Source organism: Mustela nigripes, chromosome X, assembly GCF_022355385.1.
Source record: "Mustela nigripes isolate SB6536 chromosome X, MUSNIG.SB6536, whole genome shotgun sequence".
Classification (NCBI taxonomy): domain Eukaryota; kingdom Metazoa; phylum Chordata; class Mammalia; order Carnivora; family Mustelidae; genus Mustela; species Mustela nigripes.
Window position 1 is genome coordinate 44,395,451 of NC_081575.1, and position 14,223 is coordinate 44,409,673.

At 47.1% G+C, this 14,223-nt stretch overlaps 1 protein-coding gene across 1 annotated transcript; it reads right to left on the reverse strand.

Moving 5' to 3' along the window:
- Positions 1 to 666: 666 nt before the first annotated feature.
- Positions 667 to 8,431, reverse strand: LOC132007049 (nuclear RNA export factor 3-like). Its single transcript, XM_059385202.1, is given in 19 exon segments — positions 667 to 734; positions 845 to 894; positions 1,322 to 1,504; positions 2,052 to 2,124; positions 2,686 to 2,728; positions 2,821 to 2,936; positions 3,047 to 3,105; positions 3,226 to 3,333; positions 3,475 to 3,530; positions 3,602 to 3,670; positions 4,021 to 4,057; positions 5,872 to 5,968; positions 6,359 to 6,460; positions 6,616 to 6,685; positions 6,808 to 6,888; positions 7,001 to 7,105; positions 7,201 to 7,284; positions 8,022 to 8,175; positions 8,397 to 8,431. Coding segments are annotated over 19 exon segments (1,575 nt in total). The 5' UTR covers positions 8,417 to 8,431.
- Between the last annotated feature and the right edge of the window lie 5,792 nt (positions 8,432 to 14,223).

Below are 14,223 nucleotides of genomic sequence, written 5' to 3' on the forward strand. Positions count from 1 at the left end.
ACCAGGTGGTGGGTATTATAGAGGGCACGGATTGCATGGAGCACTGGGTGTGGTGCAAAAATAATGAATACTGTTATGCTGAAAATAAAAAAATAAATTAAAAAAGAATGTAACACTATTCTTTTTCTTTTTAATTTTTTCAATTTATTTATTTTCAGAAAAAAAAACAGTTCTGAAAAAAACAGTTCTATTGTTCTCTGCCTAAAAACATTTGACTAATGCACTAGGGGCACAGAACACTATCCCCATTTATAATAGAATAAGAGAACATCCCCACCCTGGTAGCCACACAGCCATGGGGCACACACACAGCCTGGGCTTTAAAGAGAAGTCTAAGCATTTGAGTCTCTACCCTACTATTCTCCAAGAGTCACTGACCCTCTTTGCGTCTCCTTTTCTTTCTCTATAGACCAGTGATCAAAATACAGGCGTTGGATGGATTTTTCAGAGATTCAACATAACATGCAATGCCACTATTTATTAAGAAGAGAATCAGGGATCCTGAGTGGGAAACTACACAGTTGGTCTTTGAGCAGATTAGCGTCAGTTAAACGTTGGCTTCCCAGCTCCCAGCAAACCTCCCGCTCAGTCAGAAATTAACTCAGGCTAGAGAAAAAAGATAACAAAGATGATGAAGATGAAGATGACTACAAAAACAGTTTCTTGTCAGGGCTGTGTTCTCAGGATCCTGGAGGAGTCTGGGTGAGGGTCTCCTCTGGGATCATGTGCTTGGCCTGGAGGAAGTGAGGAGAGGGAGTTGGGAGATCAGCAGAGCCAGGAACCCTGAGTCTCCTCCCCAGGCCACCCAGTTTTGGTTCATTTGGCCTGAATTCCTGAACCTCACCTTGCACTGTGTGAGAACCAATGTAGTCCCAGTGGCTGTCATGAAGTTACCTAGTGTGGAGAAAGCACAGGTGACATCCATTAAAACTAAAGCCAGAGACAATCTGACTGCACAGTACCATGTCCCAGTCTATGCAAAAGAAGCACACCACCACATTTATCACAACTTAGGCAATGGAATGAGCCCTGTGGCACAGTGCGTACTGGGAAAAACTCCTGAAACCAAAATGTCTGCCAATAAAGGTACAGGTCCATGGATTTTTAGGAAAGTAATGAACAACTGTTAAAAAAAAAAAAAAAAAAAGAAAAGAAAAGTGGGCTAGCTAAAACTAAGTAAGTAAGTAAATGTACAAATAATTTAAAAAAAAAAACCTGCTTATCTTATAAGTAGTGAGTGAACAAATTACCTGCAAGTTGACATGATTCAATCTTGGTTCCTCCCAGCTCCCTCCTATCCCCATGCACCCCCAGCACTTACTTCTGAGACCACTGGAGATTCATCCCAGACTGGGTGGAGAAAGTCTGCCCCATTTCCTGCTGCTTCTGGCAAAGGGTGGGCCAGGAGCTGCAGGAGGGTGTGGGCACTGGGACAGAGGATGTGCTCTGGTTCTCCTTGGGGCTGGCGTCCCTCACAAACAGATCATCATTCACGATGCATAGACTGAAGGGTAAAAATATGGGACCTTAGAAATTGGACAGATTGTCAACCCCACGCCCCAACAATGATCCTGCTCCCACTGCCACTCAGCAAGCAAGTTCTTTCCATACCCCTACTGTGCCTGCCACCCAGGTTCCTTGGCTGATACCTCTACTTTTCCTTCACACTTCACAGAGCCAACCTTTGGAGAGACTGTCTAACCAATTTCACTACATTTATAGGTTTATCCCCAAACCACAGGCAAATTTACACCCATATTTACACTGCCAAAGAGTGGACAGTCTAATATCCGTTTTTCAGAGGAAGTCACTGTGTCACAAAGAGATCATGTGACTTGACAAAAGTCACAAAGCTAGTGAGTGTTGGGATCAGGGAAAGAACCCATAATCTGATTCCAGAGCCGGTGCTCTTAATCACTAGGAGACACGATTCCTTGGTTATACCTGTTGGCTTTTCACAATTGTGCAACACCCCAAAGACTGTACCTCCCCATTCACATACCCCAGAACTCATACTGAACTGGGTGTTCCACCCACAACAAAGCACTCACCTGTAATTGCTGATAGGAGTAGCAATGAAGGTCCGAGTGAAGGCACGAACAGAATCCTGAGACATGCCTTCCACTTTAACAACGAGCAACAAACAATACCCCCTTAGCATTCCAACATGCTTTACATACTCACATAGCACTCCCCAGTCACGGTCTGACTTGACATTCATGCTGAAGGGGACAGTTGTTCTCTGGGGAGCTCAGGGTGTTCTGAATGGGGAAGGCAATCTATTCCGAGTGACAGGGACCCTACCATGTGCTGGGACCAGTGAAAACCACTTCAAAAGTGCATTTGATGCATTTCTCACAGCTGCTCAAGAGATGGACATCATTAGTTCCATTAACATTTGAGTAAACTTATAGGTTAGGAGCCCAAGGTCACAGAGTAAGGATCTAGGGTCAGAACTGTCCAACTCCACAGATTGTGTCTCTAATGCCCCAGTGGTGTAGGGCAGGCAGGCATAGACCTAATTCAGACCAGGATGATCTGAGGGCAGAGTGGAGATGGGAGAACACAGCGGGAATAGGAAGAGAAAGGAAGGCACCAGGTAAGCTAGGAGAGTTTTGAGAGGGAGCCCAGCCAGCGGGGAGAGAGCAGAGGAGCATCTGGGGAGGAGTTTATGCACACACGCACCTTCCTTGAACACCCCGTTGACAGAGAAGCAGAGCATCCTCTCCTGAAAGGGAAGAGCCCAGGTGCTAAGTCACCTAAACTTCCTACCCACCCATGGCTTTCTGGGTCTGCCCTTGGGATGAAGGAGGTGCTCACCGTCTGGAACCACATGTCCACCACGAAGGAGCTGAGGTCATGCTGAGTTTTGGGCAGCACACAGAGGGAGCGCATGACATCACATTTTGTATGCTTCAGCAGCTGAACACGCAGGGCTATGGGGGGAGGAGAAACAAGCAAAGGTCAGGGGTTGCCACACCCTGGGCCCTGTAATTACCCCTGCACACCCCCTTTCCCTGCCCAGTCTTCCCCATCACACACGCACAGGGGTCCTTGAGCTTCTTCATATTCCTGCTTTCCTTGAAGTACTCGCACAAGCTGCTTCTAGCAGAGAAAGAGGAAAAGGAGGTGGTGGTGTGGCCAGTGTGGGTGATTCCAGGAGCTGCCCTGTGTCTGCTGGGGAGCCACAGGGCCCAGGAACAGAGACTGAGCTTTGCTACTCACGGGCCTGGGTCCTCAGGGCTGAAGGGAATGGCCAGGGAGAAGCAGGCCTCTTCGTGGTAGGCACCGAGGAGACCCTGACGGTCTCTGGAGTCGTAGATCAAGTAGTAACTGTGGGAGAGTAATGACAGCAGTCTATCTCTGTGGTCTGGACCCCAGATGAGATATCAAGACCGAGTCAGCAGTCCTGAGCTTGGGTGCCCCCCACCCCGTCCTAGCCATCCCCTTCCCCAGATTCCCAGGAGTACTCACTGCTGCAGGAATTGCAGGACTAGACGCTTCAGTGCATCAGATCCAAAGAAGCTTCCCTGAAATCACAACAGTCCTCAGGACCACAGTTGTGCACTACCCAAAACCCTGCTTGATCTGCCCTCCTTACCCTGCAGGTTGGTAACCACTTGTGGGCTGCAATACCAACGCTGGTTGGTGAAGGTGACTCCTGGCTATCCTGGGGAAAGGAAGAGGGAGTGGGCAGTGCAGACCAGGAGCTAGTGCTGGACAGTCAGGGAAAGCATGGGCCTCGGGAAGGGTGAGGGTCAGAGGACAGTTGCAAAAGGGCCCTGGAAATTACATGGGCAAGACTACATTTGGGATCACAGTCTTGGGGTTCCTGATGCCCCTGGAGAACATGGTTGAAGAAGATATAGAGCCCTTGTTGGGTTCCCACGTGGATCTGGACCTCCATGATGTTTAAGGGTCATGAAGATTGTAACTTCTGCAAGACCTAAATGGCTTCAGGGCTGGTTTGGGGCAGCATCAGTGCCAGTAGAGAAGTCAATAATCAAGAAATACACCTACCAGGCGTAATAACTTGGGAAACAATTCCAGGATGGAGCTGCAGAAATCCAGACAAAACAGAATAGTCGGTGAAACTTTGCAGGAGTCCCTCATCATGGGAGCAAGCACAGTTACACCTGACACACAGCCCAGTATGTCCCACCTACACTGCAGTGTCCCAGCCTTCCAGCGCCTTTGGCTCCTCCCTTGCAGATGGACCTAGTGGGAAAGCACATACTCTCTTTTCCCTCTCTCTCTCTGATTCCATTCCCCTGCTCCACCCCTTCCTCCCCCTCCCACTGGGTGGATCCCACATAGACTGTCCTGAATCCCATCTCCAGTGCCACCAGAAGCAACAGTTGAAGCCCAGGCTTCAGGGCTGCTTTCCACTTTCTTGCTCCCTTCCTTCCTTCCGGTCCCCACCAAAGGCTCCAGAGAGAAGAGGCAATGGGGTGGGAGACGAGGACTCTGCTACCTCACTAGGGGTCCAGCATTCTGTAGGGCCATGACACCCCCCAGGGCTGGCCCAGGATGCTGGGGCGGGGAGGTGACTGGGGCAAAACCCAGGAGGCAAGGAAGGAGAGGGAGGGGGATGAAGACAGAAGAGGGAGTGAAGGTAGGAAAGGAGAGATGAGAGAGACATAGGGGAGTAGAGATAAAGGAGGCAGAGAAAACAAAGCAAAGGGAAGGGGGAAAAAAAAGCAGCTCTAACCTGGTGGGGGGGTCAGGGAGGAAGAGAGGAGAAGGAGGAAATGGCTCCCTAACTACAGTCCTTTCCCTCATCTGCCCTGGCTGGCCCTGGCACCCAAGGTAAGAATGGAAAACAGGTAGGTGTTAGCCTGGGGGCCCACTGCATGCTGGATGAAACTTTCAAACTTTGTCACCTGCGTGAGCTCAGTCTGAGCTGGACATGGGGAACGAGGCAGCCATGGGGGCAGGAGAACTACCCCAGAAGGAGTAGAGGGTCAAGCCCCAGGTCAGCAAGGAGCTGAGGGTCTGTGGTTCCCTCTTATGATTACTGCCTTCCCTCCCGTTGGCCCCAGTGCACCTGTGCCTGTCCCAGTTGGTTCTTTGCCTGAAGGATCATAACCATATCGGGCTACCCAGGGCTACTCTGAAGGACCAGTCAGGATGATGTGCCTTGTGGAGGGAGGGGAGGGGGCAGTGCCTCTGAGAGGCCTGTCTTCTGCCCTCTCAAGCACCTCTGCCCTCTGCCTTCCATTCCTGCCTCAGGAAGCCCTCTCTTCACTGGCAGTCACCTACTTCTGGCCCTCAGACCCAGGGAACCCTGGTTTCTCTTACAGAGGGCCAAGCTCCTGGCCCTGAGTCAGAGGAATGGATGTCATGATGGCAGACCCCCAGAACCTCGGCCCTCAGCATGGGGCAGGAAAGCCACCAAGCCAGCCTGGAATTGGAGGGGGGGACACATTTGGTTCAGAAAAAGGAGAGTCCCTCTCAGAACAAGGGAGGGAAGCCCTGTCTTGGCAGGGAGGCAGGAAGTCCTGTCTCAGCATGAGGCCCTGGGTGGGAGGACCCTTGTCAGTCCAGGTCACAGCATGTGGTTCAAGGTGGTCACCCTCGTCCTAGTGAGGAAGGGGAGCCCTGCTTCGTGGATCACGCTTTGGGGAGGGCATCCTAGGGAAGGCTGGGTTCAGACAACGTGCAAAGGGACCTCAGACCAGACAAACTGGTGAGCAGGTCAGACGACAGGAAGGAGATGTCCAAGCACAGGTGAGGGACACAAAGAGGAGAGCATAGGACTCTGGTCCCCCACCCCACACATACACAAAGGAACAGAGCTGCTGCCTCCTCCAAACAGGAACCGTCAGGCATAGTTCAGAGTCCCATGGGGTGACACAGTGTACAACTGACCTTATGTTGGTTGATTTATCAGGGAAGGCGGTGCACAGGGTGCTTCTGTCGGCAGTCATCTCTTCTGGCTGCAGACTTTTGCCCTCGTCCAGCTCCTCTAAAGACATCACCTATAATTATGGGGAGGAAGCACATGGAGCAGAGAAAGATGGCCAGGATGACCCTGCACACCCAGCCCTTCCCTTTTCCAACAAATCCACTTCCCTGACTCTTGTCACCATCCCATGAGCACTCTCACCCTCCTTTCAGAGAAGGATCTGGGTACCACACCTCACCTCACTGTTGGAGAGGTTCAAGTTCTTAATGTCAGTGGCATTCTGCACAGTGTCAGACAGGCCATCCAGCTGGCAGGGTGTCTTGTTTCTCAGGTTCGAGGGTAAAAGCTATGGTGAGGAAAAAGAGTGAGGACCCCCACAGCGGATATCTGAGACCAGTCTGCCTCTTCTACCTAATCTCTCCCACTTTGACCACCAGTCTCGGCACTGGCTCTGAGTCCTCATCTCAGGCATATTCTTCTCATGGGTCTTCAGGGAGGCAGCCATGCTGTGTCTAGGCTTTGGTACCATTTCAATATCATGGGTGATCAAGTCTCCGAGAAGCCAAGAGGAGGGAATCAGAGGGCTGAGAAAGGCCCAGCTGGTACAGCTCCAGCACCAGGCCCTCCCCACATTACCATCGCTAAGTCTCCTTTCCAGACAGGCTCCTCTGCCCTCGCTTGCCCTGGAATCACTGATGTAGACATACCAGGGGCAAAGCAGACTCTCTGGATGTTAAGAGATTGCTGGGAGCCTCCATATCATTTGTTCATGGTCAGCTGCAGAGTTAGAGATGGGCTCAGTGGCTCTGAGTGTTTGAGGTGGAGATGGGGTGCAATAGGTATTTGAAGAAGATGTGGGCCTGGATGTGGGTGCACAACTAGTCTTGAGTCAGCATTACCTTTGTCTGCTCCACCTTTACTGACTTCAGCTCCTTCTGCACAGAGTGGGGTGTGTCAGAGGGGTAGGTAAAGATAGAGATCTGTAGGGAACCCAAGAGGGGCTGGGTAAGTACCAGGAAATCTGACACAAGACCTTGCCCCTCTCCCGCCCTCTTGCCCCTAACTAGCCCCAGTCACGCCCTTGACACTCACCCTTTCATTAGCCTCATCCCAGATCTTGCCATTGACATTCTTCAGTGCAAACGCAACGCTGGCATCCTCAACAAAAAACTGGGCCTGCATTCTCTCATAGTGAAACTATAGGGATAATGGCAAGAGAAAAAAAAAAATGAGACCCCAGCCACTACTCATCTGCCCTGTTTCTTCTCATCTGCTTCACTGTTTTCTCTTACCTCAACTGGGGTGAAGGGGACACTGCATTGTCCCTGAATCAGATCCAGCAGCCACTTCTCATCATATTTGATGCCGAATGGAATCTAGGATCCAGAGATGGGAGAAAAGTTGGGAGAAGAGATTGATTGACACAATGGAATCCAAGGTTAAGATAAGACCCAACCATGTCCTGCTTTCATACCTTTTTTGGGCAGGGGTGGGGGGGGGCTATGGAATAATTTCTTATAATAAGATGTTATCCATCATTGCAAACTTTTGTACCAGACATGCATTTCCTAAATAACCTTTCTTTCCATTCAAACACCTTTCTTCAAATAATCAACTTAAGATGTTTAACATATACTTCCTTTTATAAAGTCCCAAGTGATCCTAGCTCAAGGCAGGATGATGCCTCAGCCTGCTTCTCCAACAGGGACCCCAGAGACTCCTACTTCTTCAGCAGGGACCCCAGAGACTCAACCTCCTCCCACACTCAGCTAGAGCTAAACTGAGCCTTCCAGTGTGGAGTTGCTCCATCTCCTTGGCTGTAGTTTCCTCTGCTCTGTAGTTTCCTCTGCTCTTAGTCAACTTACCTGATTCTCCCTGTAGTCAGTCTGTTTGCTTTATACTGCTTTTCTGAGTCTGCCCTTACTTGATCTAGGGTATTAACTAGGATATTAACATATGTGATGTCGAAAATGTGACAATGCTAGTAGTAAAAAATGCCGATTACCCACTCCTCTGCCCCCAGAAAAGTATCTAGCATCTCTGCATGAGTCCAACACAGTTCCCTCTGTTCACCTTCTTCTATGTATTCAGTCCACTTTGCCAGGATACTCACAATGATCTTGAACCATTTCCCTGTGGTCTCATCCTGCTTCTCCTGCTCCATTCTTCTCTCTGGAGGCTTTTGCTCTCCCTCCATGTTAGTCTGGGTTTGGTCTTGTTTCTGAGAATTGCCTCTCCGATGACATGGTGGAACAGCATAGGGAGCGCTGAGGGGAAGTGGAGAGAAGGAAGTAGTCCACACGTGCTCAGAAAGTCTTCCATTACACATTTGCCCACTGATACCAGGGTACAATAAAGTTTGCTCAACCATTAACCTGATTCTATCATTCTTCACTCTTCTAGGTTGGAGAAGAGAATGACATATTCTACCTCAGGCCTATGCACTCCACTGGCTGGTACATTTCAGCTATGCTGACTGGTCACTTACTATCTCACTCGGGTGCTCATGTGAGCGCCATTTGTTGCTGGATCTCCATCTTGTTGCTGGTGGGATGAAGGATGAATGCCAGAACTAATTTGTTCAGACCAGTTGTTGTATCTCCTTCGGTAAATACCCCAGCATCTTGTTCTTCTTTTTAAGGGGTTACCCACATCATTATGTCCTGAAATTGAGAACAACACATCAGTGGTCCCCATACCACAAACGGTTATGGGGAAATATCATGGGTTGTGAAGAAACATCACTGACTTTATCATCTAAAATCAAATAGATCACAGTGCCAAAGAGGTTGACAAACTTCTCTGTGGTTCCATTTTGTGGAAGATGAGAGGTGGGGAGCACTTGCAGCCAAGAAGAACACAAGCACAGAAGAAATGGTTTGGGCCTAGGGTTTAATCTGTGACATTAGCCCTTGCTCTGCCATTTTCAGGCTGGGTGACCTGGGACAAGTTGCCTGTCATCTCTAACTCACAGTTCCCTCCTCTGCCCTAGGGGGATAACAAAATTCACCCTGAAAGTTTGGTGTTATGGTTCAAGGGTCAAAGGTGAGTTCCTGCCTGAAGAAAGAATTAGAGAAGTGAAAGTTAGATCCGATGACAGTATCCAGAAAAGCCAGGAGAGACACAATATGGAGAATACCAAAAGAGAGAAGGAGATAATTAAGGGAGATGTAGAGAGCATATCTAACACATGCTTCATTTGAGTCCTGGAATGAAGGAGAGGGCAACGTGGAGAAGTGGCATTTGAAGCAATCTTGCTTGAGAACTTTCACAAAGTAGCAGGATGGTCAAGTCAGTATAACAGCACTAATATGAGACAAAGGATGCTTTAAGGGAAAACATTCCTAAGGAAAAGATGTGCATTTCACAGTGGCATTAATGTAGAACAACTCGGGAAATTTGTGACCAGAAGTCTCAAACTAAAAGAAGTATTAAAGGTTCTTCAGGTAGAAGAAATACGATCCCAGATTGAGGCACCAAGATGCAGGAAAGAAAGACTAGTAACATTTGTGAATATGTAGGCCAGTCTAAATGAGTATTGACTATGTAGCACCAGGACACTAATTTCTTCTAGGGGTTTAAATATACACACCAATTCATGGCAAATTCATGGCAAAACACTGGGAGGGCGTGAGTGGAATCAAAGTGTTCCAAGGTTCCTTCACTGTCTGAAGAGCTTTAAAGAAGTAATTTACATAAGACCGTGAAAAGGAAAAAAAAATAATTATAGGTTTTTTTTTTTTAAATACTTGAGACACAGGTGTATGTGTTTTAACTCCAAAGCTTGTTATAATGCATAATCAAAGTTGATATCCAGGATCTATAATGAACTCCTCAAACTCAACACACACGAAACAGGCAAACATATCAAAAAATGGGCAGAAGATATGAACAGACACTTCTCCAGTGAAGACGTACAAATGGCAATCAGACACATGAAAAAATGTTCATCATCACTAGCCCTCAGGGAGATTCAAATTAAAACCACATTGAGATATCACCTTACACCATTTAGAATGGCCAAAATTAACAAAACAGGAAACAACATGTGTTGGAGAGGATGTGGAGAAAGGGGAACCCTCTTCCACTGTTGGTGGGAATGCAAGTTGGTGCAGCCTCTTTGGAGAACAGCGTGGAGATTCCTCAAGAAATTAAAAATAGAACTCCCCTATGACCCTGCAATTGCACTCCTGGGTATTTACCCCAAAGATACAGATGTCGTGAAAAGAAGGGCCATCTGTACCCCAATGTTTATAGCAGCAATGGCCACGGTCGCCAAACTGTGGAAAGAACCAAGATGCCCTTCAACGGACGAATGGATAAGGAAGATGTGGTCCATATACACTATGGAGTATTATGCCTCCATCAGAAAGGATGAATACCCAACTTTTGTAGCAACATGGATGGGACTGGAAAAGATTATGCTGAGTGAAATAAGTCAAGCAGAGAGTCAACTATCATATGGTTTCACTTATTTGTGGAGCATAACAAATATCATGGAGGACAAGGGGTATTAGAGAGGAGAAGGGAGTAGGGGTAAATTGGAAGGGGAGGTGAATCATGAGAGACTATGGACTCTGAAAAACAACTGAGGGGTTTGAAGTGGCAGGGGGGTGGGAGGTTGGGGTACCAGGTGGTGGGTATTAGAGAGAGCATGGATTGCATGGAGCACTGGGTGTGGTGCAAAAATAATGAATACTGTTTTTCTGAAAGCAAATAAATTAATTTAATTAAAAAAAAAAGTTGAAAATCACCAGACAAGATGATTTTGAAGTCTTAACTTTACAATTCGATGGCTTCAAGTCCCAATGGCTTTTTTTTTTTTAGTTTTTTTTTCTCCATTTTTAAAATTCTTTTATAAACATATAATGTATTTTTATCCCCAGGGTTACGGTCTGTGAATCGCCAGGTTTACACACTTCACAACACTCACCATAGCACATACCCTCCCCAATGTCCATAACCCCACCCCCTTCTCCCAAACCCCCTCCCCTCAGCAACCCTCAGTTTGTTTTGTGAGGTTAAGAGTCACTTATGTTTTGTCTCCCCCCCCAATCCCATCTTGTTTCATTTATTCCTTTCCTACCCCCCCAAACTCCCCATGGAGCATCTCCACTTTCTCATATCAGGGAGATAATATAATAGTTGTCTTTCTCCAGTTGACTTATTTCACTAAACATGATACCCTTTACTTCCATCCATGTTTTCATAAATGGCAAGATTTCATTTCTTTTGATGGCTGCATAGTATTCCAAAAATACATTATACTCTTAAGGGTAAATGCTACAAGAATGGCTAAAGAATGTTTAACTGCCCAGCCAAAAGAGGTAACAATTTTTATATATATATATATATACATATATATATAAAGGAGTGCCTGGGTGGCTTCATCAGTTAAGGGGTCCAACTTTTTAAAAGATTTTATTTATCCATTTATTTGAGAGAGAGAGGAAGAGATGGGGGGGCAGAGTGGAAGGGAGAGGGAGATAATCTCAAGCAGACTCCACGCTGAGCAAGAAGCCCAACTCAGAGCTCCGTCACACAATCCTGAGGTCATGACCTAAAGATCATGACCTGAGACGAATCCAAGAGTTGCCACCCAGGTGTCCCAAGGGTTTGACTCTTCATTTCAGCTCGGGTCATGATCTCAGGGTTGTGAGATCAAGCCATTCTCTCTATCCCTCTCCCCCTGCCCCTCCCCACCCCTATCTCCTTCTAAAAGAAAATATTAAATCATTTCAAGGACAGGAGAGGAAAAGGACCTTACCACAGGCAGAAATAAATGTGCAGTTAATATGGTATACAGAAACCAATTTATATCTATATTTACATTAAAAGTTTCAGACTGGATATTCCAAATAGAAAGATAGGTATTAGAAGATTAGAAAGATTAGAAAGAAAAAATTCCATCAAACTCTCCATAAGGAGACACATGCAAAATTTAAGGATTTAGAAAATTTGAAAATAAAAATAAAACTTGGCAAAATGTATACCATTTACCCACTAACCTACTGAAAGCTCGTATACCCATATTACTAAAGGGAAAGGTACTCTTTCAAGGAAAAAAAAAAAAAACATTACTAGAGAAAAGAGGGAGCTTTTGTTGTGATGAAAGCTTCAATGCAAAAAGAAGCCACTAATACAGAATTCTAAACTTGTGTGTGTGTCTTAACACAGAGCCAAAACATGCAAAGCAAACATGACCGTAAAAGGAGAAATGGATAAATTCACGATTACAGGGGGAAAACACCTCCTTGAGTGACATAAAATGGCAGATATAAATTCTACTAGGTGGAGATTTTAAAATGAGAGTTAAGTAAATTAATAAATTTGCTTAATTGGCATGGAACAGTGCACATAACCACTACAACATGGAACATTCCAGAATTGGTTATATGCTGGGCTATAAGGCAAACCTCAAGAAATGTCTATGGAGGTAGTATAATCTACCCTGAATAGTTGATGTAAGAGTCAGGGGTAATGGTGGGTTCTATGCCCCTCCCCAACCTCTAGTATGTATCCAAAGAATGTTAGTTTTCACCACCACCACCGCCACCCCCCGTCCCCTTTGCCTCCCACTCAGCCAACCTAGAAGACCCTCCCCACTCTCCAAACTCTGGACCCGTGAGGATCATATAAGTCAGGTCTATCCCCTCAACCAGTGTGTGTCGGGGGGATGGGGCGGAATTCACATCAGCCATGACCACTTCCACAGAAGAGGAGGTTTTCCATGTGGAACCAGGATGGGAATGTCAGGACCCAACAGCCCATTTCCTCGAGAGTGGAGAACAGGTAGCCTGGCCCCTCTCCACACTTCCTTTTAATGGGGGTTGGCTGGGTGTCCGGTGGGTGGAGAAAGGGACCCAGAACCCCTCATACCCTCTGGAAACCTGAGACCAAGGCCTCATGCTGACCAACTCACCCATGGTGTGGACTGAAGGCAGTGGCCCGTCACCAATATCCTCCCAGGTTGCTTGTGAAGAGAATCCGTGGGGTCTGGAGCTGGATGTTTGGAGATGATCAGTGACGGCTGCTGAGGAAGGTGAGAGCAGGCCACAAACCACTTGGTCAGCGTCACACAAACAAGAAGGAGTCCTTACAGGAAGTCCCTTCCTTAGAGGCATGGAGAAGAGAGCATTGGCTGCCAGAGGAGGCTTTACTTCATATAATTACTGTCCCCTAAATTTGTTACCAGCCTACCAAGGAACTGTTTCCAACTGAATCAGCCCTGCAGAAAAGGCCAACTAGAATCAAGAGGGGTGGGACCCAGGTATCTGCAGCTACAAACAGGGAACTCTGTATGCCAGGCTCTGTATCCACTGCAACACATCTTGTTCCCTCATTCAGCCAACCCAGAGAACTCTGAGTGCCAGCTATAGGGCAGGCTCTGGATTTGCTACATTGCATCTGTTCTGTCATGGATTCCTCACGCCTCACGAAGGGACTCTGATATCAGCTTTGCAAGTTTGCTGTGGCTTAATGAGGTGCCAGAGCTGGTTTGGAGTTATTCAGATGTTACCCGGAGAAACAGAGACTACAGCTGAGCTCCATGGAATGGCAGTGACATGCCCATGCATATGTAGCCTAGCTAAATTCTTACTGCAATATGTGGGACTTTTTTTTTTTTTTTTTTAAGTTAGAGCAAAATAACAGAATGTTCTGAAAATAATCACATGACTGGCATTATCTCTGTAAGGACCCATTTAACCAGAGGCTTCCATTAAGGTTAAACAGCAATCTTGTTGTTTAACCCTTAAACTGTCCCTGCTCCCCTTCCCCCCAGGGGACTGACTTAAAAACAAGTTGGAAACCAGCCCCAGGTAACAAAGCCCAGATACAAGGGTGGGTCAGGCCAGGTGGAGACAGCTGATCAGTGGGGGGTTGCTTACTGTCTCCCTAGCTACCAAGGGGTATGGGCCTGCCCTTTGGGAGCCTTTTGGGTGCCAATTCTAATGAGGGTGATAGGCTAGATCAAATGTCTACTATAGGGTAAATTGTAATTCAATTGTTCACTTACGTGTGACCTAACATGACTGTGGAGTTTCCCGTGTGTATTACAATCTCATTGGCCACCTGTGCGTGGCCAGGCCCGGATGCATGGCCTTTGACCTTAAAAGCTAGTCTGTGAAACAGAGAAAGGTCGCCCTCTGTAAGAGGCGCGGCCCTGGCTGGTCAGTTTGATTCTTGATGCTTGGCGTGGAAGGTAAGTAAGAATTTACAGAAGTAAGTCAAGCTTTGCTTGACCTTCGCTTTATATCAGTCTCGCTCCTTTAATCACGGACCCATTTTGGGGGGGGCATAACAATCTCCAGCTC